The 25,773-nt window shown below is 46.7% G+C and overlaps 1 protein-coding gene across 1 annotated transcript in view; it reads right to left on the reverse strand.

The window, feature by feature from the left end:
• Nucleotides 1-550: 550 nt before the first annotated feature.
• The window catches only part of dnah14 (dynein axonemal heavy chain 14), a 435,381-nt gene continuing 410,158 nt past the window's right edge, over nt 551-25,773 (reverse strand). The window contains 10 exon segments of the mRNA XM_033020484.1: nt 551-1,181; nt 5,020-5,244; nt 6,481-6,635; nt 7,118-7,212; nt 8,186-8,298; nt 10,320-10,516; nt 13,612-13,811; nt 15,059-15,258; nt 16,784-16,981; nt 19,611-19,838. Coding sequence (XP_032876375.1) covers nt 963-1,181; nt 5,020-5,244; nt 6,481-6,635; nt 7,118-7,212; nt 8,186-8,298; nt 10,320-10,516; nt 13,612-13,811; nt 15,059-15,258; nt 16,784-16,981; nt 19,611-19,838 — 1,830 coding nt within the window. The 3' untranslated portion in view covers nt 551-962.

The raw sequence follows: 25,773 nt of genomic DNA on the forward strand, positions 1-25,773 counted from the left end.
CAGTCTAACTTTTTCTTAAATGTTGGGATAGTCCCTCTGGCAGCTTGTTCCATACACCCATCACCCTTTGTGTGGATAAAGTTACCCCTTAAAAATACAAAAAACATTGAAATCATACTTCTACAGTGCATTAAAACATGATTTTAATACATCAAATTTAAAAAAGTTCCTACCCTTGGAGGGGGGGACATCCTTCTTCCACACCCTCTCCCCACTCGGTTGCTCCACTCCCTCACCGGGTACCCAGAAGCCCAATGGTCAGTGATCGCACAGCCTCCCCTCTTTCAAAAACGCTCCCCCCCCCCCCCCCCCCCCCCCCCCCCCCCCCCCCCCCCCCCCCCCCCCCCCCCCCCCCCCCCCCCCCCCCCGGTCGCTATGCTCCCTCGGGCTTGGTCTCTCGCAATTTCTCACTCCCAACTCTCACCCAATGTTGGCAGCCCTGCTCAATGTGAGATCTGGACTCCTGCAGGCGCCTGCCCCATTTTGCTGAAAGTTATGGTCAGGGATGGAGATTAAATAGGTGCAAATGAGTAGAAACTGATTTAGGAGGCAAAACAATCATATTGTTTAATTAAGATAACATTGGATAATTAATTGACCACTTCCATGAAAATAACAACATTCAGGCAAACTGCTTGAGAAGACTCCTGAGACATGAATCAGTGCCAGAGCACTGAAAGGCACAGACAACACCATCTCCGACCCTTGGGCTGTCCTGCAGGCAACTTCCCAGTTGAGGGGCACAGTTTGAGTTATGGAAACAATATCAATATTCCTACAACACGAGAGGAGATGATGAAATCCTGGGCAGGAATATATTGGGAATCAACGGGATATTGGAAAGCTAGCGGAAACAGAGATTGAATAAACAGACCAATGTGGTCGGGATCATGGGATTGGGCACTGATTGAGATAGATAAACTTGGAATCACGCTTGGGTTTTCTCCCTTTGGAGGGAAGGGTCAGTCATCCAGCTGGCAGAGGAGGGCCACCCCCCGCAACACCCAGTGATCTGCCGGCAGCACAGTGGGAAGGTCAATGGCGATTACAAAGTTGGAGGAGAAGCCAGTGGTGGTGATGGAACCCGTTCGCCGAGAGGTCCTGTAGAGGGGACACTCGTAACGATGCTCCTCCAACTGGGAGTGCTCCACTTCCTCAAACCATTCCTCTTGGTTGCCAATCTAAAATAAGACAAATATTATTAAAAGTCGTGCTCAGATATTACACACTCTCACATAAAACATGACGAATAGTAAACATTCAAACTTCACAGACTAATAGTGAATACAGGTACAAATTCGCTGAGAGCAGCAACATAACTAAATAAGGTGGTGAAGAAGGTGTTTGGCATACTTGCCATCATAGGTAAGGGTACTGAGTACAAGTTGGGATGTTGCAGTACAACTGTACAAGTCATTGGTGAGACCACATTTGCAGTCTGGTCACCCAGCTACAGGAAGGATGTCATTAAGCTGGAAAAGGTGCAGAAGAGATTCACCAGATATTACCTAGACCAAATAGACAATGGGTGCAGGAGTAGGCCAGTCGGCTCTTCGATCCAGCACCGCCATTCAATGTGATCATGGCTGATCATCCCCACTCAAGAATTGAGTTATAGAAAGAGGGTTGGGACTTCTTTGCCTCAAACACAGGAGGCTGAGCAGAAGACAAGTAACCCTAACCCTAACCTTATAGATGTTTATAAAATCATGAATGGCCTAAATAAGATGAATGGCCATGGTTTTTCCCCCCCAGGGTAGTCACAGATGGCATTTAACTCTGATAAGGTGGGGGGGGTGATTCATTTTGGGAGGTCAAATCAGGGTAGGATATATGGTAGAGGAACAGGGACCTTAGTGTACAAGTCTAAGGATCCCTGAAGGAGACAGCACAGGCAAGGGGTGGTGCAGAAGGTCCCCCTGATGCTTGCTTTCGTTAGCCGGGGCATACAGTGCATTCTGAAAGTATTGAGACCCCATCACTTTTTCCACATTTTGTTATGTGACAGCCTTATTCTAAAATGGATTACATTCATTTTTTTAATCATCAATCTACACACAATACCCCATAATAAAAAAGTAAAAACAGGTGTTTAGAAATTTACATAAGTATTCAGACCCTTTGATATGCCACTCAAAATTAAGCTTAGGTGTATCCTCTATCCATTAATTATCCTTGAGATGTTTCTACAACTTGATTTGGTAAATTGATTGGACATGATTTGGAAAGGCACACACCTGTCTATATAAGGTCCCACAGTTGACAGTGCATGTCAGAGCAAAAACCAAGTCATGAAGACAAAGCAATTGTCCGTAGACCTCCGAGACAGGATTGTGTCGAGACACAGATCTGGGGAAGGGTATAAAACTATTTCTGCAGCATTGCAGATCCCGAAGAGCACAGTGGCCTCCGTCATTCTTAAATGGAAGAACTTTGGAACCACCAGGACTCTTCATAGAGCTGGCTGCTCGGCCAAACTGAGCAATCGGGGGAGAAGGGGCCTTGGTCAGGGAGGTGACCAAGATCCCGATGGTCACTCTGACAGAGCTCCAGAGTTCCTCTGTGGAGATGGGAGAACCTTCCAGAAGGACAACTATATCTGCAGCACTCCACTAATCAGGCCTTTATTGTAGAGTGGCCAGACGGAAGCCACTCCTCAGTAAAAGGCACATGACTGCCTGCTTGGAGTTTGCCAAAAGGCACCTAAACAAGATTCTCTGGTCTGATGAAACCAAGATTGAACTCTTTGGCCTGAATGCCAAGCGTCACGTCTGGAGGAAACCAGGCACCGCTCATCACCTGGCCAATACCATACCTACGGTGAAGCATGGTGGTGGCAGCATCATGCTGTGTGGATGTTTTTCAGAGGCAGGAACTGGGAGACTAGTCAGGATTGAGGGAAAGATGAACAGAGCAAAGTACAGAGAGATCCTTGATGAAAACCTGCTCCAGAGCGTTCAGGACCTCAGACTGGGGCAGAGGTTCACCTTCCAACAGGACAACGACCCTAAGCACACAGCCAAGACAACGCAGGAGTGGCTTCATGACAAGTCTGTGAATGTCCTTGAGTGGCCCAGCCAGAGGCCGGACTTGAACCCTATCGAACATCTCTGGAGGGACCTGAAAATAGCTGTGCATCGACACTCCCCATCCAACCTGACAGAGCTTGAGAGGATCAGCTGAGAAGAATGGGGAAAATTACCCAAATACAGGTGTGCCAAGCTTGTAGCATCATACCCAAGAAGACCTGAGGCTGTAATCGCTGCCAAAGGTGCCTCAACAAAGTACTGAGTAAAGGGTCTGAATACTTATGTAAATGTGATATTTCAGTTATTTATTTTTAATTACTTTGCAAAAATTTCTAACCACACATTTTTACGTTTTTATTATGGGGTATTGTGTATAGATTGATGATTTAAAAATTAATCCGTTTTAGAATAAGGCTGTAACGTAACAAAATGTGGAAAAAGTGAAGGGGTCTGAATACTTTCTGAATGCACTGTATGATATAAGAGCTATATTAATACGTTATAAAATTGTGGTTCGGTAGAGCTGGAATATCCTGTGCAGATCTGGTCATCACATGACAGGAAGAATGTGAAAAGGAAGCAGGAGTGGAGGTACACCAGGATGTTGCCTGGGAATGAGCGTTTCAGTTATGACACTATAAACTGGGGAGACGTAGTACATTTTCCATGGAGCGGAGGAAGCTTAGTGGGATCTGACAGACAGGGCAGGCCTTAAGCCGATTGGACCGATTGTTCCCAATTGGGCCCCGCGCCTAAGGGGAGCCCCGCGCTAATGTTCCGTATTTCGTACGGAAATATACGAATTCGCTTTGTTAAATAAAGATTTTTTAAAAAACATTCGCTATACGGATTTTTTTGTAAAACAAACATAGATAACAGCCACTGCACGGCCATCAGACATAATCGATTTATTAACTACTACTGTTAGCACTTGTTAACAGCCAGTAGTTAACAAGTATTATACAATGTGTCATCAATGCATCGATCCACATTCCTCAGTAAATGTAATTGTGTTTTGAACAAGTATTAATGACGCTGCGTTCCTTTGAATAAAATTCATGCGCCGTCATTAATACTTGTTCAAAACACAATTACATTTACTGAGGAATGTAGATCGATGCATTGATGAATTTCTTAAAACTCACCATCATGATTGAGGGATCCGGACCAAAGATCCTATAGCAGGGGCTTCTTCTTGGTTTGCAGATTAGTCATTCACCTAACGACCCACGTTGTGTCTCTCTGTCTTTCGCTCTCTCCCTCCATCTCTCTCTCTCTCACGCTCTCTCTCTCCCGCTCCCCATCTGGTCTCTCTCTAGCTCTCTTACTCCCTCTCTCTCACCCTGTCGCCTCGGCATTCCCGAAATCATTTACGTTTTGCGGTAGACAAAAATGCTGGAGAAACTCAGCAGGTGAGGGAGCATCTATGGAGCAAAGGAAATAGGCAACGTTTCGGGCCAAAACCTTTCTTCAGACCTGGCCCGAAACGTTGGTTATTTCCTTCGCTCCATCGATGCTGCCTCACCTGCTGAGTTTCTCCAGTATTTTTGTCTACCTTTGATTTTCCAGCATCTGCAGCTCCTTCTTAGACGTTTTGATGTGCCGGCTGCATCTGCAGTTCCTTTCCGTTGGGGGGGGGTTGGGGGAGAGTCCTGGCCCATGGCGGCTCCTGGTCCATTCCCTCCGCGGGTGCCGCCTTGCGTGTAAATATAAATGGGTTTGATGTTCATGATGGAGGCGGTGTGTCAAAGGGTCTGTTTCTGAATCGTACAACTTTCTAAGACTGGCTCATGCAAGTGAGGTTCTTTAGAAGGTGCGGTGCTTCGTTTGGGAGAAGGATTCTCCAAGAGTAACCTGGCACCTGTCGTGAGCAGCTTCGTATGTGCTCAGGTTCCTCTTAATTCAGATCTATCGTTGCAGATCCTGGACCCGTCCCATGCATGATCAAACTTTCAGTTACAGAAATGTCAAAGTTCAATGTAAGCCTCACCTTGACCGGCAGGAAGTGGACTGGAGGAACGCTGCTGAACCTTTGGCCAACTTCGGAGTCCTTCAGAGTCTTTGCATTGGGATCCCAACAAGCACCGTCCAAGTAAAGTCCAAATAACACAGCCCCCTCTACTGGAGCATCACTGCCCTGCATGCAGAACAACACTTGAAGGCAACTGTGCAGAACAGTATGCATCAATCCCGTTAATCCCGTTATAGTGAAGAAAGCGAATGGTATGTTAGCATTCATAGCAAAAGGATTTGAGTCTAGGAGCAGGGAGGTTCTACTTCAGTTGTACAGGGTCTTGGTGAGACCACACCTGGAGTATTGCGTACAGTTTTGGTCTCCTAATCTGAGGAAGGACATTCTTGCCATAGAGGGAGTACAGAGAAGGTTCACCAGACTGATTCCTGGGATGTCAGGACTTTCATATGAAGAAAGACTGGATAGACTCGGCTTGTACTCGCTAGAATTTAGAAGATTGAGGGGGGATCTTATAGAAACTTACAAAATTCTTAAGGGGTTGGACAGGCTAGATGCAGGAAGATTGTTCCCGATGTTGGAAAAAGTCCAGAACAAGGGGTCATAGTTTAAGGATAAAGGGGAAATCTTTTAGGACCGAGATGAGAAAAACATTTTTCACACAGGGAGTGGTGAATCTCTGGAACTCTCTGCCACAGAATGTAGTTGAGGCCAGTTCATTGGCTATATTTAAGATGGAGTTAGATGTGGCCCTTGTGGCTAAAGGGATCAGGGGGTATGGAGAGAAGGCAGGTACAGGATACTGAGTTGGATGATCAGCCATGATCATATTGAATGGCGGTGCAGGCTCGAAGGGCCGAATGGCCTACTCCTGCACCTATTTTCTATGTTTCTATACACCATCCATCGCCTGGGATTGTGCCTCATATCCACCTGGGGAATCTCTGTCTCTATCCTCATCAGGTCTGCTCTGTGGGGTAGGGTTGTCAGTGGTTATGTGGTGAAGGCAGGTGAATGGGGTTATTGAGCCAAATGGCTTAATTCCACTCCTATGAACATAAACTATGCTCATCCATCCACCACCCCGGGCATTTCTTCATGTCACTACCAGGATCCTGCCTCGTATACACCCAGGGAACCTCTCTCCATATCCTGGTCAGAATCTCTCTCCCTATCCTGGTCAGAACTCTGCCCTATAAACACCATCCACCACCTGGGACATCTCCCTGTGTCCCCATCAGGAACCTGTCCTGTATATATCACCCACCACCCGTGGCATCTCTCATTACCCAGGGCATCTCACTGCTTGTCCCTGTCAGGACTCCACCCCATATATAAACCCATCATCATGTAGGTGGGTGCCCACTGGTCTCTCTCCATGCTGGACAGTTCTACGTTTCCATGACCTAGTGTGATGTCTGGACCAGTTTCACAAAGTGCGGTGCCAACAGTGGTGTGATGTTACATTCCCACCCCTACCTGAAAGTTGTCGGTCCCGATAGTGAAGTGACACATCGTGCTCAGATAATCCTCAGTATTCTCATTTAAAGGCAGGATGTGGAAATGGAAGTTGATGGAATCCACAGACATGCCGTGCTTGCGGGCGTGGTTCTGTAACACAGCCGTCAAGAACCCTGCAATGGATGGTCATTGGTTTCAACCAGGCCGAGAACTTCACTTCGACAACTCACCCTACCGAGCATTTAAAAACGATTCACTGGAGATCTCAGTCCGGTGGTCAACATCCTCTCCTGGGGACAATGTCTTGTCCAGGGTCAACGTCCTGTACTGGAGTCAACAACTTGCCCTGGGGTCAACATCTTGTCCGGGAGTCATTGCCCAGTCCGGGGATCAACTACCAGTTCAGGAATCACATCCTGTCTGTCCAGTACACAGGTCTATGGCCAGTCTAGGGGTCAATGCCCAATCTGGAGTCAACACCCCATCAGGGGTCAATGCCCAGGCCACAGGTCAATGCCCAGTTCATAGGTCAATGTCCAGTCTGGGGTCATTGCCCAGTCCCTATCCCAGTACAGGTGTGCAGGACCCAGTCCCAGACCTGGACTCCCAGTAAGAATATCCATCCCCAGATGCAGTACCTGTGTCAGTGCCTTACCCTGTGGAAAGAAGAATGCTGAGAGCCAGAAGGCAGATGGGTTCACATCGCAGATCTGCCGTGTTGGCCTCCTCTGGGATGCATTCTTGTCAATTCTGTGGTGATTTGGAGAGGGATAGGACAAATGAACCACACAGAGAACATTGCCGCAGTCCAAAGTACAGTTCTACCAATATTTATGGGACTAAAGGGCAGCACAGTGCCGCAGCGGTAATGGTACTGCCTCACAGTGACAGAGACCCGTGTTCAATCCTGTCCTCACGTGCTGTCTGTGTGGAGTTTGCACCTTCTCCCAATGACCACATAGGTATCCTCTGGGTGCTCCGGTTTCCTCCCACATCCCAAAGACGTGCAAGTTTGTAGGTTAATTGGCCTCTGTAAATTGTCCCCAGTGCTAGGGTAGAATGAGTGTATGGGCAATTTACAGAGGCCAATCAACATACAAACTCGCATGTCTTTGGGATGTGGGATAAAACAGGAGCACCTGGAGGAAACCTACGTGGTCATTGGGAGCACATTCTGCACTTCCTTATCATCCCTGCTGGGTTACCAATAGCAGGCCTGCACGGTGGCACAGCAGTAGAGCTGTTGACTCACAGTACCAGAGACCCGGGTTCGATCTAGTGCTGTATGATTATGGTGCTGTCTATGTGGAATTTGCATGTTCTCCATGTGACCGCGTGGGTTTCCTTCTGGTGTTCCGGTCTCCTCCCACATTCCAAAGACGTACAGGTTTGCATGTCAATTTGTCCCTGTAAATTGTCCCTAGTGTGTAGGATGCGAATGTGGAACTAATGTACTGGTGATCAATGGTCGGCAGGGACTTGGTGGTCTGAAGGGCTTGTTTCCACGCTGTATCTGTTGAATGACTGGAGCCAGGCTGTTTGACCCTGTGTGGCTGGGGCTACTCGCTTGCTGTGGGCCAGGACCGGTCAGTGTCCCAAGGAGAGGATTATGTACTTGGAGAGACAGGGAGCTGCAGGACTAGGGAATTTGTGGATCTGCACTGAAGCGCAGGATACTAGCACCCCGTTCCTGAAAATAGACTCTGGATCTCATCATCCTTACCTGTGCTGAGCGCCTGCCACAAACTGTGCTGACCAGTTCTTGAAGAAGTTCACACGGTCAATAAAGTTATCAATCCATGAGCCAAGAGGCTTGCATGAGTCGTATGAATGGAGCTGGGTGGAAGGATACACAGTGGTGAGTGCCTGTGGCTGACAGTTTGTCTATTTGTACTGAAGCCTGTTCTGGCCCCATCACTTGAGAATCATCTGACTTCCTGTGATTCTCGCAGCAGGGGAACGATACTAAAAATACAGCTCAGCACCGAAAAGTGTAAGCAGCTATAATTGTTCCATGAGTGGCAAATTCCATTAATTATGCTGCAAGCATCACATGGAATCTGGAACGCGCTGCCTTCATGGGGACTGGAAGAAGATACCTTCACCACATTTAATTAGTGTCTGGACAAGCACCCCAATTGGCTAAGCATAGAAAAATATGGACCAATTGTTGGGAAAGGGGATTAGTGGTCATGTTACTGGTTTGATATCCAGGAATCTGGGACTGCTGATCCTGAAACTGACCATGAGCCAGTACCATCTGCACACTGGTTCATTCCTGTCAATGTTCTCAAGATACTTTACTGGGTAGCAGAGTAGCAGACTCTGATCGCCCTGCTACAGCGAGGATGTTATTGGGAGGATGTCATTAAATGACCATTTGCCTGGATGGCATGTAGAACAATGTTTTTCCACTGTATCTCAGTACACCTGACAACAATATATCAGTGTCAAACAACAAAGAGTGTAAAACAGATTTATGATGAAGGCTTGATTTATACGGGAAGGCTGGGCAGGCTGGGACTATGTTTCCAAGATGTGTTGAGGGGTGAGGGGTGAACTGATGGTGATTTATAAAATCACGATGGGCATTGACAGGGTGAATAGTCATAGTCTTTTCCCCAGGGTAGGGGAGCCTGAAACTAGAGGGCATGGGTTTAAGTTGAGAAGGGAAGATATTTTCCACACAGAGGGTGGTACATATATGGAATGCGCTTTTCAGAGGAGCTGGTTGAAGTGGGTACAAATATGTGCGTGGATAGGTAAGGTTTAGAAAGATATGGTCCATGCACTGGCAAGTTAGGCAAATTGTTTGGCCTTGACGGGTTAGGCTGAAGGGCCTGTTTCCATGCTGTAGAGCTCCAGGACTCATGGCTCCACCCTTTCTCTGCAACTTAAAACAGGGTCACTTTCTAGCTTTTCCAACATATGACGAAAGGTCAGCAACATGAAACATTTACTCAATTTTTCTCTCCATAGGTGATGTTTGACCTGTTGGGGAAAAGTAGAACTCATTAGGAACGACATGGGCAATTTCTGCTTGGAGCCAGAATGAACAGGTGGGGCCCTAAATTAATACTTGTCATTAGTAGTCACAAGGGAAACAGGCTTTGTCATTAAGGCTTAGTTATGTTTGGGGTTGAGGATCAGGAACCAATTAAGGCAAGTTGCTTGTCTGTTTTTTTTAAATTCTGTCTGGATGTTTATGTTTTGAAGCAACATGGCTGTTCTAATCTGAGGAAAGACATTCTTGCCATAGAGGGAGTAAAGAGAAGGTTCACCAGACTGATTCCTGGGATTTCAGGACTTTCATATGAAGAAAGACTAGATAGACTCGGCTTGTACTCGCTAGAATTTAGCAGATTGAAGGGGGATCTTATAGAAACTTACAAAATTCTTAAGGGGTTGGACAGGCCAGATGCAGGAAGATTGTTCCAGATGTTGGGGAAGTCCAGAACAAGGGGTCACAGTTTAAGGATAAAGGGGAAATCTTTTAGGACTGAGATGAGAAAAAAAAATTTACCCAGAGAGTTGTGAATCTCTGGAATTCTCTGCCACAGAATGTAGTTGAGGCCAGTTCATTGGCTATATTTAAGAGGGAGTTAGATATGGCCCTTGTGGCTAAAGGGATCAGGGGGTATGGAGAGAAAGCAGGTACGGGATACTGAGTTGGATGATCAGCCATGATCATATTGAATGGCGGTGCAGGCTCGAAGGGCCGAATGGCCTACTCCTGCACCTATTTTCTATGTTTCTATCTATGTTTTTATGTTCTTGTTGTCTGGTCTTGAACCCCTGGGTCTGTCTGCTCCTCATCCATCATCCACATCATCTCACAGGCAAGCACACCGCCTCACCTGCCAAAGCTTCGGCATCCTCATGTTGAGGAAGGAGTTGTATATCTCGTCCAGAGTTTCGGTTAGAATGATCTTTCCCTTCACCCCTTGACACAGGGATCGCAGTGAGGATCTAATCACCTGCAGCAGCTGGTTGAAGCATCCGATCTCATGCCGCAAGACTGTCAGCAGTGCCGAGTTTGCCAAACCATCAAACCCTGGTGAAGATGAAGGGAGAGGACAGCTGATGAAACAGTAACACTGTAGAAGGAAGGCAATGGGGAAGGAAAAGAGTAACTCCTCCTGGGCCAGTGACATACAGAACAGAGAGGAATGGACCGATGGACCACTTTACAAAGTGCCATGGTTCTCTTTGTTACCCTCGTAAGAGTCTTGCAAGTGGAGGTCATGACTGATGAGCATGAGTGAGAATAGCCAGTCAACTACTGATTTAGTTTAGCTCAGTTATACCGAGTGGAAACAGGCCCTTCGGCCCACCTAGTCCATGCCGACCATTGATGACCAGCAGACCAGTTGCATATTATCCCACTTTGGCATCCTACACACTAGGGGCAATTTACAGAGGCCAATTAACCTACAAACCTGCACAACGTTAGGATATGGGAGGAAACCAGAGCACCCGGAGGAAACCAATGCAGTTACAGGGAGAACGTGCAAACTCCACACAGACAGCACCATGGTCAGGGTTTAACCCGGGTCCCTGGTGCTGTGAGGCAGCAGTTCTACCGCTGTATCACTGTGTGCCCTGCTACAGGGATGGTTAGGAAGCATACTGTATGCTGGAGAGCTCAACTTTGAAATACTAGGTAGGAGAACTGGCAACTGGGAGCCCACCATACCTTGGGACATTGGCATCCAACCTGTCAAAGTCCTTCAGGATCTTATGTGTCAATCCCTCACTCCTCAAAGCTCCAGTGGATACTGTCCAACCTTTCCACATAAGGCAAGCCGCCCGCTACCAGCATCAACACAGTAAACCTTCTCTGAACTGCTTCTCTCACCTTTACAACCTAGACACGTGGAAATGCAGGGAGATGGATCATGTGCAGTCAGAGGGAAAGAGTTTAACGGCATCATGTTCGGCATGGACATGGTGGGAAGAAGGGTCTATTCCTGTGCTGTACCATTCCATCTTTCCAACAGTAAGAAGACTGAATGGATAGGTGAATGTGCAGTGTATTTTACCCAGAGTTGGGGAATCAACACCACAGGACATACGTTTAAGATGAGAGTGGAAAGATTTGCTAGGAACCTAAGGGGAAGCTTTTTCACACGGTGTATGAAGTGTATGGAGCCAGCTGCCAGAGGAGGTAGTTGAAGCAGGTACAATAACAACATTTAAATGATGTTTGGACATATTTTTAAATTGGAAAGGTTTAGTGGGATATGGGCCAAATGCGAACAGGGTGGGACTCGTGTAGATGGCGAATCTTGACAGCATGAGCAAGTTGGGGCTTGTTCCCGTGCAGTGCGAGTCTACGACTGATACTGTAAATAATAGTCCAGATATGTTCTCAGCATTGCCCCATATAATGGAAGCGCAAGCTGCCTCATTTTGTGTTCAATCTTTCAGCTATAAACAATAATATTTGTGAAGGTTTCCTAATTACTTGTTTTTACTACACACTAGCCTCGGGTGAATAATGTAGTTGGACCTCAGATCCCTCTGCATATCAGAGCTCAAGAATCCTTCATCATTGAGATAAAACGCATCTTTTATTTTTCTTGCCACAGTGGGCGATTTCCCGCGTTCCCCCATTATCTTTCATTTGACAGATCTTTGTCCATTTTTCTCTGGAGTATCAGAGGTTGTGGGGGGGATCTGATTGAAATATAAAACATCATGAGAGGTATAGAGAGGAGATAGTCAGGGTGTAAATGTCAAAGACAAGTTGGGATGCCATGTTACAGTTGTACAAGACAGTGAGACAGACCACCCAATGGAGTATTGTGTGTGATTCTGGTCACCCTGATATAGGACACAGGTCATTAAACTGAAAAGGGTGCAGGAAAGATTAACCAGGGTGCTCCAGGACTTGAGGAGTTGAGTTATAGGATAGGCTGGATGTTCTACCTTGAAATGTAGGCTGAGGGGTGACTTTGTAGCATATATAAAATCATGAAGGGTGTATAGCAGGTGAATGGTTACAGTGCTTTTCCCAGGGTAGGGAAGTCTAGAATTAGATGGCATAAGTTTGGGGTGAGAGGGGGAAAGCTTTAAAAGAGATCCAAGAGGCAGTTTCTTCAAGCAGATGGTGGTGCTTGGTTTGTGAACAGCTCCATCCAGGACTATCACACAAGCCAACCTCCCTTCTATTGATTCGATTTATACGTCACACTGCCTCGGCAAGGCCAGCAGCATAATCAAGGACGAGTCACACCCTGGCCACTCCCTCTTCCCCCTCTTCCATCCGGCAAAAGGTATAGAAGTTTGAAAACGCACACCTCCAGATTCATGGACAGTTTCTTCTCAGCTGTTATCAGGCACCTGAATCATCCTACCACAACCAGAGAGCAGTGCTGAACTAGTATCTACCTAGGATTATCATTTGACTGGACTTTGCTGGCTTTACCTTGCACTGAATGTTATTCCCTTATCACTGTAAATGGATCGATTGTAATCATATATTGTCTTTCTGTTGACTGGTTAGTACGCAACAAAAGGCTTTTCACTGTTCCTTGGTACATGTGATAATAAACTAAACTGTAACTGCATATATGGTATCATCTATATATGATGATATATCATCATATATAGATGAAGCTTTAGTGGATACAATGGCAACCACTAAATCCATGTACATTGATGGGTACATGGATTGGAAAGGTTCAGAGGTATATGGGCCAAACACAGGTAAATGGAACTAGGTGAGCTATAAAGCTTTGTCGGCTTGGGTGAGTTGTGCTGAATGGGCTGTTTCCGTGCTGTGTGACTCTGTGACGATGTCAAGTGACTTGTACTCCATCAGCTTCTGAGAATTCCACAAATTTGCCCAGGTTTCCGGGTGAAGAGATCACTCCTCGTCTCATTGCTAAATGTCTTACTCAATCTCCTGCAACTTTGTCCCCCCACCAGATCACGCCCCTGCCCCAGCCGGGGGAAACTTCCACCCAGTGTCCAGCGTGACTAGCCCTGTTGGAATTTTTGTTTGTAAGAAAATAATGTCACCGTGTGTTAGCACTTTGCATGCGTGACAATAAAAGCACAATTAAACCATTGATATATTTTAGCTGTTGCCACGGGTGAAGGTGAGGGTGGCACCTGTGAGGAGGACACAAGGCACAGTCTCACCTTTGACAGACTCCATGTATGCTGCCCAGTTGGGAGATCCCAGCAACTGAGCTAGGTCCATGACATTGCTCTCTGATCCATCAATACCCTCCACCGTCTTACGGAGCCTCCTAAGGATTCCTTCTGCTTTCTCCAACACTATTTCATCCTGGGTACGATGCTCTCTAAAAATAACAAGCAGAGTCTGGAAACAGTCTGGTCTGGTTTGGAGATTCAATTAAGGGGTAAAAGTCAGCAATGGGAATACTGGTCCATTGTGTTCAGTCATGGGGATGTTGGTTCATCTTTATTTGTTTATGGGGCACCAGTAAGGCTGCAATACCGGTATCGCAATGTTTAAGAAGCATTTGGACAGGTACACGGATAAGAAAAGTTTGGAGGGATATGGGCCAAACGCAGGGCAGGTTTCGGGAGTAATTAAGTATGATGTTGAAAGATAAAATGGGCAAGTGTAGATGGGGCAGGTTGGTCGGCGTGGGCATGTTCGGCCGAAGGTCCTGTTTCCAAACTGTATGACTGATGCTTACTAATTGTCCATGAAAGGAGATGATTCAGAGGTGGACATTTAGTCATACATCAAACTGACCCAGTAAGGATGGTAGATCTCCTTCCTTGAAGGTCATTTGTGAACCTGATGGTATTTTACAGTGGTCCCTGCTATTGTAATTGTGTAAACTGCTAACTAGCATTGTGGGGTTTGAACTTGTGCCTCTGTTTCTGGATAGTCCTATAATTTAATGGTAATGGTATTGGGCCCTGTGGTTAATGATCAGTAACAGGCTCACCAGCTAATAGTCAGTATTATTGGGTTGCCGTTTAATATTTGATAACAGAGACATTAGTTAATAGTCAGCAATTGGCCAATGGTTTGTGACTGTCAACAAGGGCACCAGTTAATGGTCATAGCAGGGGCGAAGGTTTGTGGATAGTGAATAGAATTGGGGGCAGTGGAGGAAAGAACAAGTGGGAAGTCCTGTGAAAGGGTTGGTTAGTAATTAAGGATGATGTTGAAGGATAAAATGAGCAATAGTGGAATAAACATATACAGAGAAGATGGGCTATGTAGAATCTCTGGCTGTACTTGTTGAACGTGCAGGGTCTGGAGATGAGGTGATGCACCTTGGGCTTCACTATGTAGCAGGCCGGGAAACAAGAGGACGGGGATGGAATGGGATGGAGAATGTGTCGATGATGGGAGAATGTGATTACACGGATACAAAGTAGTAGCCTTTTTGCAAAGCCTTCACCAATCTGTGATCTGGTGGATTGGTTAGGATTTACCCTACTGAGAGAGGCTTCACACTTTTTATTGATATTGCAATTGCTGAGCTGTTGTCCCAGAGTGGGCTCGGAAGTCATGTGGGGCTGTGCTGAAAGTGATGCTGGGCCACCAGCCTGTCTGTTGCGGTGGAGGGGCAGAGACCTTGTGAGGTGGGCTGCGGCTGACCTGAAAGCGTGCACATCACTGCTAAGCCTGGGCTCTGTGCTCTTGACGGTGGCCATGAACTCCTTAGCCTGGCTCTCTAGATAAGCCTTCTCGGCGTTGGAGTGCATGCCAAACATGTCCGCAGTGTCAGTGGTGGGCAGTGATTCCATGTACTCTATGCACTCGGGCAGGCTCATGTCCTCTGTGATGATCGTGTAAACCTGGCACAATCACAGCAAGGACAGAAGATTAGGCTATAAGTGAATTACTTCTAACTCATGCCGTCCCATTCACCCATCACTTGGCTCACTCCTAATTAAATTAAGCCTTCATTTTAAAATCCTAGTTCTCAAGAACCCACTCATCCCGCACTCCTGTTTATGTCCTCCTCCAGGCTTCTGACCTCTGTACTCCTTCAGTTCTGGCCTCTAAAACATTCCACCTTCAGTCCTGTTGTCCTTGAGCCACACTGACTCCCCCAGGACTTTGGTCATCTACTACAATAAACCTCGCACGGCTCTGAGGCAAGTGTTTATCTCCTTGTGCCTCGAGAAGCCACCGCGGTGCTGGGTCAGAGGACGTTGTTGTTTCACCATTCAATGAGTGATGCCGGTCTGCATGTTAACCCTATCACATCTCCAATATTTGGCCTTGCCTGACACCCATCAATTCCCACTGTGAAGCCCCAATACCTTGAGCGGGAGAAAGTCACAATTGTGCCAATAGTCTACTTGAGATGATGGTCCAAGTCTGGATGCCTGTAGTTGAAGATACCACTTTTCCCCCCATGTACTCTTTTATTCGGGGTACTGATTGGGGATGATCAGCCATGATCACATTGAATGGCGGTGCTGGCTCGAAGGGCTGAATGGCCTACTCCTGCACCTATTGTCTATTCATACTAAATCCAATTCAGTCATCCTTTCCATCATCTGGGCTGGGTGGAACTCTCCATCACAACGTAACTCTTCCATCCCCGCTTGTGAAGTTGTCCTTCTGGAGGCAGGAGGTGAGGCAGTTGCTCCAGTCTGGTGCAGCTACAATAATCCTGGGCCGAGCTCTGGATCCAGGTCCTTACAGCCGCAGCGATGCACAGTCACCGCCAGTGACACAGGGGGCTGATGTTAAATCCCAGTTACCCCGATCATGTGACAGTGCTGACGGGGGTGCTGAGGTGTCCTCAGTCTTTAGGCTTTAGACTTTAGAGTCAGGCCTTTCGGCCCTCTGTGTCTGCATCGCCCAGCGATCACCCGGTACACTAGCACTATGCTACACACGAGGGACAATTTACTTTTCTTTCACGGAGCCAATTAACCTACAAACCTGCGCGTCTTTGGAGTGTGGAAGGAAACCGGAGCACCTGGAGGAAACCCACGCAGGTCACAGGGAGAATGTACAAACTCTGTAAGTACAGCAGCCGTGGTCAGGATGAAACGTGGGTCTCTGGTGCTGTAAGGCAGCAACTCTACAGCTGCGCCACCATGCCGCCACAGTCCCGGGGGTGGGTGACAGATGACCTGCCCCTGATGGGTGTAGCTGAGATGTCCCCAGTCACTGGACGGAGAGACATCTGACCAGCCCCAGTCTCCGGGGGTGGGTGATCGCTGACCTGCTTCTGGCAGGGGCAACTGAAGTGTCTCAGTTCCTATGGATGGATGATGTTTGACCTCCCAGCAGAGCTGTTGGGATGACTCTGGCAGTGGTCAGGCCGGGTGGGGCTGGGGCTGGTTGGGGAGGGGGGCTTACCTGGTCGGTGGAGAAGCTGAAGTTTTCCTCCATGATGGCTGGTCTATAGAACCTGCTGAGCATGCCATTGAGGCACCGGCGATCCCAGTAGTCAGTGACACGGCCTCCGTATACCACCTCCCCGATCAGGTAACGTAGGGCTATCCACGGGATCTCTGTTTCACCCTGGAGTAGTATCTCCAGATTCAGAATGGCCACCTAGGGGAGAGACAGGCAGGGGAGAGAAATGGTGAGATGGACAGACAACACTGCATCACTCGGGTGCCAGTTGTGTGCCAATTCCAATTGGGACCCCCGGCAAGGGTTGGCTACTGAACCCTCCAGCTTCCTGAACGAAAACCAAACTCAACCCTCTCCAGCCTCTCTCACAGCCTTTCACCCACAGACACCACTCCATCAACTAGCTGCTGCTGTCCACCACTGCCTGAGTAATGGAAGCTCTAGCTGCCTTCAAAGTCTACCTCATAGCCTTGCTTGAAGAGTGAAACCTGTGCAACATGTTAACATATGCATTCAATGTGTCTCTCTATCATGTGTGTGTATGTGATGTGTGTGTGTGTCTCTCTCTGTCGTGTGTGTGTGTGTCTCTCTGCCATTGTGTGTGTGTGTGTGTGTGTGTGTGTGTGTTTCTGTTGAATGTGTGTGTCTCTGTCGTGTGTGTCATTGTCAGTGACTGTCATGTCCAGTATACATACCAGCTTCCCACCCCTTCCTCCCCCCCTCTTCCATTGACTGCATCTGCACTTCACGATGCCAGCATAATCAAGGACCCTCATGGCCCGCCCGGTCATTCCCTATTCTCCTCTCTCCTGTCAGATAGAAGACACAAAAGTTTGAAAGTACGTTCAGGAACAGCTTCTTTGCTGCTTGTTATCAGACGATTGAACGGACCTCTCATAAATAAAGTTTGTATTCCAAATCTCCCAATCGACCTCATTGTGGAGAGAGAAGTTTTTTTGGCCTTCCATCACAGCAATGTGATGGATGTTTATGTAAATTATGTTGTGTCTTGGGTCTATTTGTTTGTAATGTATGGCTGCAGAAACGGTATTTCGTTTGGACCTCAAGGGGTCCAAATGACAATAAATTGAATTGAATTGAATTGAATTGAATTGCAACATTTGCACCTTTTTAAAAAAAAATCTGCACTTTCTCTATAAGTGCAACAATATAATGAACAAACTGTTTCTCCTTTTGTACTACTTGTTGCACATGTACAGTTTGATTGTACTCATGTATGATTTACCTGGATGCAAAACAAAGTTTTTCACTATATCTCGGTACAGGTGACAAATATAAATAGACCAATACTAGTAACCATTTTCTCCACATCCAACCTGTTGAACCCTGTCAGATAATCAATAAATGCTGGAAACCTGAAATAAAAACAGAAAATGCTGGAAGCGCTCAGCAAGTGTGGAGGGAGAGGGTTAATGTCTCAAGTTGACCCAGTGAGAACTTTAAAAGTTTCAATGTGATTTGCTCCCATCCTTCCAGTCATCAAACAGACTATACATGATTACAATCAAGCCATCCACAGTGTACAGATACAGGATACAGGGTATGATATTTAGTGCAAGATAAAATCCAGTAAAGTCTGATTAAAGATAGTTTGAAGATCTCCAATGAGCTAGATGGGATGTCAGGACCACTGTCTAATTGGTGAGAGGACAATTCAGTTGCCTGATAACAGCTGGGAAGAAACTGTCCCTGAATCTGGACGTACCTTATGTACCTCTTGCCTGATGGGAAAGGGGAGAAGAGGAGAAGAGGCAGTGAGCGGGGTGTGACTGGTCATTATGCTGGTGGCCTGGCTGAGGTAGTGTGAAGTGTAGAGTCCATGGAAGGAAGGTTAATTTGTGTGATGGTCTGGGCTATGTCCAAAACTCTGTGGTCTTGGATGGAACAGTTCCCAAACCATGCTGTGAAGCATCCCGGTAAAATGTAGAGGTTCCGGGTCCCAGTCACTTGATTGGTAAGATCACTATCCCCGGAGGTTCTGACAATCCTGCTTCCCTCTTGTGAGCACTTCCATGAACATGCCTAACATTACATCATCTTTCACTTCATCCCAATTGTACTGTTAACAACTGAGATGTCAAGATATTTAGTCACTAGGAGCTGCGTATATGAACAACTATTTGCAGTCCTGACGCAGAATTTCACAACATCACAAGTGGCAAAGTAATGCTTTCTTTTTAGCACGTACAATATCTCACGTACATGGATGGAAGCAGATCGTGCTGTGAAACCAGCAGCAGCACTACCTGCTCTTGGAGTACAGCCCGTGCGAGTGACAAGTACTGCAAAGCACTTCTCACATAGAGTCACCAAAATACATCAGTCTCATCTCCTTCACTCTTGCTCTCTCCCCCTCTCTCCCTTCCTTGTTCTGCACCATTCCCTTCCACCCTCTCTTCCCCAATTCATGACCTCAAAAAAATTCAGAGCGATTTGATAAATACAATTTTCTTTCCTGAACCCATGTCCAATATGATAATTTTCCAGTGTCCTATTAGTAATTCCTTAAAAACAGATACCCTAAGTGAATGTGGACCACTGAACAGTACAACACTGTAACAGGCCCATCAGCCCACCATGTCTGTGCCAATTGTGATGCCAATTTGGTGCACATTCAGACAACAGTTCCGGTAAATGAAGCTTTCGTCTCACAAGGTAGAGAACTTGTGAAAGCATGGATCATCAGCTGGGAATCACAGCCAGGTAGTTTGACAGATCTTTGGACACAATGTCATGCATCGATGGATGAGTTCATCAGCTGAGAAAACCTGCCTTTTTCAGAAGAGCCGTTAATCTTTGAACCTACCTCCAAATCAGAGGAGGTGAACTCGTACGGGAGGTTCCAGCCCAGCGCGTCATACTTGTTCCTTTCCTGGATCACGGCATTGAAGAGGCAGAGGCTGAACAGCAGTCTTCTCCAGCCCAGATTCGAGTCTTCTTTCCTGTAGATCCTTTCTGTGATTTCCCCCAAGCCACTGGTTCCGAAGGCTGTCAACAGTTTGTTTTTGAGGCCTTTTGGTGGCTCAATGGTGACCTTTGACACAACAGGAGAGATCTTTGTTCAAAAACATTGATTGCCCAGTGTTACATCGTTCTCTCACCCTCCCTGCCCCTGTTACCAATGGGCACTCAGTGCCAATCCTCATTGCTGCTGGCTAATTCTGGACATGAACATCAACACCATCTTTGAGGTGGAAGGAATTACAGCTGAGCTCTTGCCAGGTACTCTGTCAGCCACTGAGTCACTTCACTCCCCTTGTACCCCTCCTCCAACCTCCAGTTCAGCTGAAGATTGGATTACTTGTGAATGAGCAGCTGAGAAGAGGAACAGCATGAGATTTTAAAACCAGCTGTTAGTGTCTGGGAGTGACTGGTCCTGCGGGTATAAAAGGAAGGCCGGCACCAGTGGATCGACCATTTGTGAGCGACTGTTTTAGGAGAGGCTGTGTCCTGAGGTGCAAGTGCTGTGTGTGATGGAAAATGTTGACGCTTTGGCTCGAGAGGCTTTGGCAAGGAGGCTAAACAGAGGACGACGGCAAGATAAAGGTCTTTTCTTTTTGTAACTTTCTTCTTTAGTCAAAGTGCAGACAGGAAGGCAGTTAGGCCACACGTATGGTCTTCCTACAGGATGTGGGAAGTCAGCAAAACTTCCAGTGTTCCTGAGGACAATACCTGGATTTATGAAGTTAGACACAAAATGCTGGGACAGGCAGCATCTCTGGAGGTGTTTTGGGTCGAGACCCTTCATCAGGCCGAGAGTCAGGGGAGTGGGAGACACAGACATATGAAAGGGTAATGTGTGAAAATGAGATATCAAAGGGGATGAAGTTCAAGGAAAATATAGAATAGATTATTGTTAGCTAGGGGAAGGTGACAACGAGACATATAAGTTAAAATGTAATCAGGAGGACAGTCAGACTGGTTGGACAACTAGGATGGGGGAGGGATGGAGAGAGAGGGAAAGCAAGCATTACGAAACTAGAGAAGTCAATATTCATACTAATGGGTTGTAAGCTGCCCAAGCAAAATATAAGGTGCTGTTCCTCCAATTTGTGTTGGACCTCACTCTGACAGTGGAGGAGGAGGTCCAGGGCAGGAAGGTCAGTATGGGAATGGGAGGGAGAGTTAAAGTGTTTAGCAACTGGGAGATCAGGCAGGTCTAGGCGGACAGAGCGGAGGTGTTCAGCAGAATAACATCACGCCAGTAGTTTGGGATGGCATTACTGAAGGATTGGCCAGTGAGTTGATATGGGTGGAGGTGTGAAATAAAAAGGGGATGGGCAACTTCTTGGGATTGTACTATAGGCTCCCAAATAGTCAACAGGGATTAGAGGAACAAATTTGCCAGGAAATTGCAGACAACCGTAGACTAATAGGGTGGTCAGAGAAGGGGGTTTAACTTTTCCAATATAGACTGGGACTGCCATTGTGCCAAGGACATAACAATTAGCACATTAACTTCCAAATGGGAGTAAACCCTATCCGGAAAAATCCTATCCAACAGCTTCCCTGCCACTGACGTGAAGCTCACTGGCCTATACAGTGCCCTCCATAAGGTTTGGGACAAAGACCCATCATTTATTTATTTGCCTCTGTACTCCACAATTTGAGATTTGTAATAGAAAAAATCACATGTGGTTAAAGTGCCCATTGTCAGATTTTATTAAAGGCCATTTTTAGACAGTTTGGTTTCACCATGTAGAAATTACAGCAGTGTTTATACATAGTCCCCCCATTTCAGGGCACCATAATGTTTGGGACACATGGCTTCACAGGTGTTTGTAATTGCTTAGGTGTGTTTAATTGCCTCCTTCATGCAGGTATAAGAGAGCTCTCAGCACCTAGTCTTTCCTCCAGTCTTTCCATCACCTTTAGAAACATTTATTGCTGTTTAAAAACACGAGGACCAAAGTTGTGCCAATGAAAGGCAAAGAAGCCATTATGAGACTGAGAAACAAGAATAAAACTGTTAGAGACATCAGCCAGATCTTCAGCTTACCAAAATCAACTGTATGAAACATCATGAAGAAGAAAGAGCACTGGTGAGCTTACTAATCGCAAAGGGACTGGCAGGGCAAGGAAGACCTCCACAGCTGATGACAGAAGAATTCTCTCTTTCATAAAGAAAAATCCCCAAACACCTGTCTGACAGATCAGAAACATTCTTCAGGAGTCAGGTGTGGATTTGTCAATGACCACTATCCGCAGAACACCATGAACAGAAATACAGAGGCTACACTGCAAGATGCAAACCACTGGTTAGCTGCATAAATAGGATGGCCGGGTTACAGTTTGCCAAGAAGTATTTAAAGGAGCAACAACAGTTCTGGGAAAAGGTCTTGTGGACAGATGAGACGAAGATTAACTTATATCAGAGTGAAGCCAAGAGCAAAGTATGGAGGAGAGAAGGAACTGCCCTAGATCCAAAGCATACCACCTCATCTGTGAAACACGGTGGTGGGTGTGTTATGGCCTGGGCATGTATGGCTGCTGAAGGAACTGGCTCACTTATCTTCATTGATGATACAACTGCTGATGGTAGTAGCATAATGAATTCTGAAGTATATAGACACAATCCTATCTGCTCAAGTTCAAACAAATGCCCCAAAACTCATTGGCCGGCATTCTACATTCATTCTACAACAAGACAATGATCCCAAACATACTGCTAAAGCAACAAAGGAGTTTTTCAAAGCTAAAAACTGTCAATTCTTGAGTGGCCAAGTCAATCACCCGATCTGAACCCAATTGAGCATGCATTTTATATACTGAAGAGAAAACTGAAGGGTACTAGCCCCCAAAACAAGCATAAGCTAAAGATGGCTGCAATACAGGCCTGGCAGAGGATCACCAGAGAAGACACCCAGCAAATGGTGATGTCCATGAATCGCAGACTTCAAGCAGTCATTGCATGCAAAGGACATGCAACAAAATACTAAACATGACTACTTTCATTTACATGACATTGCTGTGTCCCAAACATTATGGTGCCCTGAAATGGGGGGACTATGTATAAACACAGCTGTAATTTCTACATGGTGAAACCAAAATGTATAAAAATGGCCTTTATTAAAATCTGACAATGTGCACTTTAACCACATGTGATTTTTTCTATTACAAATCTCAAATTGTGGAGTACGGAGGCAAATAAATAAATGACGGGTCTTTGTCCCAAACATTATGGAGGGCACTGTATAGGCCAGTGAGCTTCACGTCAGTGGCAGGGAAGCTGTTGGATAGGATTTACTCCCATTTGGAAGTGAATCGGCTAATTGCTTTGTTTGTGGCATGTCATGTCTTACTTGAATGAGTTTTTTGATGAGATGATGGTGATCGATGAGGCCTGTATATATATATATTATATTATATATATTATAAAAAATTTACCGTTTCCGTGTCGTTTTTTCGAGAAGATATGATGACACACAAACAAATAAATAAATACACATCCAAGATCAGAGTTTTATAATTTTAAGGATATGTAAATATATATATCCACGTATATATTTATATTTATATATTGATCTTGTATAATTTCTACCCATGTTTGCAACCCAGCAACTCTAATAGTGGTCAAACCTCAGGAGCTGAAGCTGCAGCAGCTGCCTAGCTCCCCACTATCTTTGAGGAGAGTGATCATTTCGACATTGATCAACAGAAGTTCAGTTTAATTTATTGTCACATGTACCGAGGTAATTTTAGAAACTGATAGCACTGCTGTTACTATAAATCAACATGCCACCAACTATTCACCAAGCACTTTACTGAAGGAGCAGTTCAAAAGAGCAGCAAGGTGATGTTCTCAGACAAGCAAGGAATGTCCTGTGTTCGAGGCACAAGAGACTGCAGATGCTGGGACCTTGAACATAACACAAAGTGCAGGAGAGACTCAGTGGGCCAGGCAGCATCTGTGAAGGGAATGGACAGCTGACTTTTCGGGTCGGGACCATTTTGCAGATTGATGATCGGTGTAAATCTTCTGCAGGTCACACTGAGAGCCGATTCCCCCAGGCCTCACAAAAGGTGTTGTTAAAACTGTCTTCATCCAGCCAACCCGGGCTGGGCGTTCAGGATGGAAGGGAGATTTCCGATGATAACGACCAAAAATGAAGTCATTCTCAAGCTCCCACAATTACAAACGGCACCGTGGCAATCTGCCAGGTCCCACAATGCTTGAAAAACAGTAGAAAATCTTGCGATTTAGAGAATGCCTAGAAAAGAAAGCCTTTGTCCAAAAGCCCGGAAGTGGCGGCGCTGCCCTAGCACCGCCGCCATTTTTTTTTCTCGTCCCGTTGTCACAGTTTGTTTCCGTTTATTTTAGTTGTGTATGTGTGCAGGGGGTGGGGGGTGAGAGAAACTTGTTTTAGTCTCTTCCTTCGGGGGGATGTGACCTTTTCTTGTCGTATCCCCCGTCTCCATCCTCCGTCTCCGTCTGCGCTGAGGCCTAATGGCGGATCTGGCGGCCTCCAACTGGGACCGACCTCGAGGCTCCAGAGGCAGAGCCAGCCAGGACTTACCAACGCTGGCCGACTTCGGTGCTGTGGCGGAGTTGCGGCGGCGGTGACCCGACCGGGGCTGTGGCGGAGTTGCGGCGGCGGTGACCCGACTTCGGAGCCTCGGAGGCTCGGCCGAGGGCACAGTGGACGACATCGTCGGGAGCTCGCAGGTCACAGGTTGGTGACCTGTTCTCCGGAGCTCCCGCAACAACAGCTTCGGCAGCTTCGACCGCCGCGGGCCGCGGAGTTTGAACCGGCCCGTTCGTGGAGCTCGGATTCAGCTGCGGGACTTACTTACCATCACCCGGCGGGGTCACAACATCAGAAGCCTGGATCGCCTCAACGCAGAGGGAGAACAAGGAGGGAAGAGATAACGACTTTGACTTTTGCCGTCCACCACAGTGAGGAGGGCCTGGTGGACTCACTGTGGTGGATGTTAAACTGTTTTTATTGTGTGTTTTGTTATTTTATTTGTTATGACTGCAAGGCACAAAATTTCGTTCAGACTGAAAAGTCTGAATGACAATAAAGGATACTTGATACTTGATACTTGTAGTCTGTTGTCAAGCTGAGCTCCACAGTCTCACCACCTTTTACTGCTCTCTGATAACTCATGGTGCAGATTTTGTTTCAGTGCTTCCCACCCCGCCAATACCCTATGCGTCTGTGTCGGCACAGTGCAGGAGTTTCATTCTGTGTCTAACCTGTGCCCTGGGAGTGTGTGATGGGACAGGTTGACGGGATCTTCACTGTTCTTAACCTGTATTCAGCCTGAGAATGATAAACGTGACACCTTTGGGGAGATCATAGAATCCTTCAGCATAGAATAGAGGGTCAGAATCTTTTTCACAGGTCAGAGGAGTCTAGAACTAGAAGAGGGCGCAGGTTAGCATTGGAGGGGGGAAATTTAAAGGAGATCTGAGGTGCATGTTAATCATGGAGAGGATGGAAGTTACATGGAACAAGCTGCCAGAGGAGGAGGAGGCGGAGGCAGATACAATGACAACATTTAAAAGGCATTATAGATAGGAAATGAGTGGAGGGATATTGGTTAAATGCTTGCAAATAGGATTAGTGTTACTACCATGATGGTCGAGATGGACGAGACTGTGCGACAGATCTGTGTGACAGTTTGTGTGTGATAGTCTGTGTGTGTGGTGTTTTCACGTGACAGGGTGTGCATGACACTTTGTGTGTGACAGTCCGCGTGTGACAGTCCGCGTGTGACAGTCCGCGTGTGACAGTCCGCGTGTGACAGTCCGTGTGTGACAGTCTGCGTGTGACAGTCCGTGTGTGTGACAGTCCGTGTGTGTGACAGTCCGTGTGTGTGACAGTCCGTGTGTGTGACGGTCCGCGTGTGTGACGGTCCGTGTGTGTGACAGTCCGCTCGTGACAGTCCGTGTGTAACAGTCCGTGTGTGTGACAGTCCGTGTGTGTGACGGTCCGTGTGTGTGACGGTCCGTGTGTGTGACA

Source organism: Amblyraja radiata, chromosome 5, assembly GCF_010909765.2.
Source record: "Amblyraja radiata isolate CabotCenter1 chromosome 5, sAmbRad1.1.pri, whole genome shotgun sequence".
NCBI lineage: Eukaryota > Metazoa > Chordata > Chondrichthyes > Rajiformes > Rajidae > Amblyraja > Amblyraja radiata.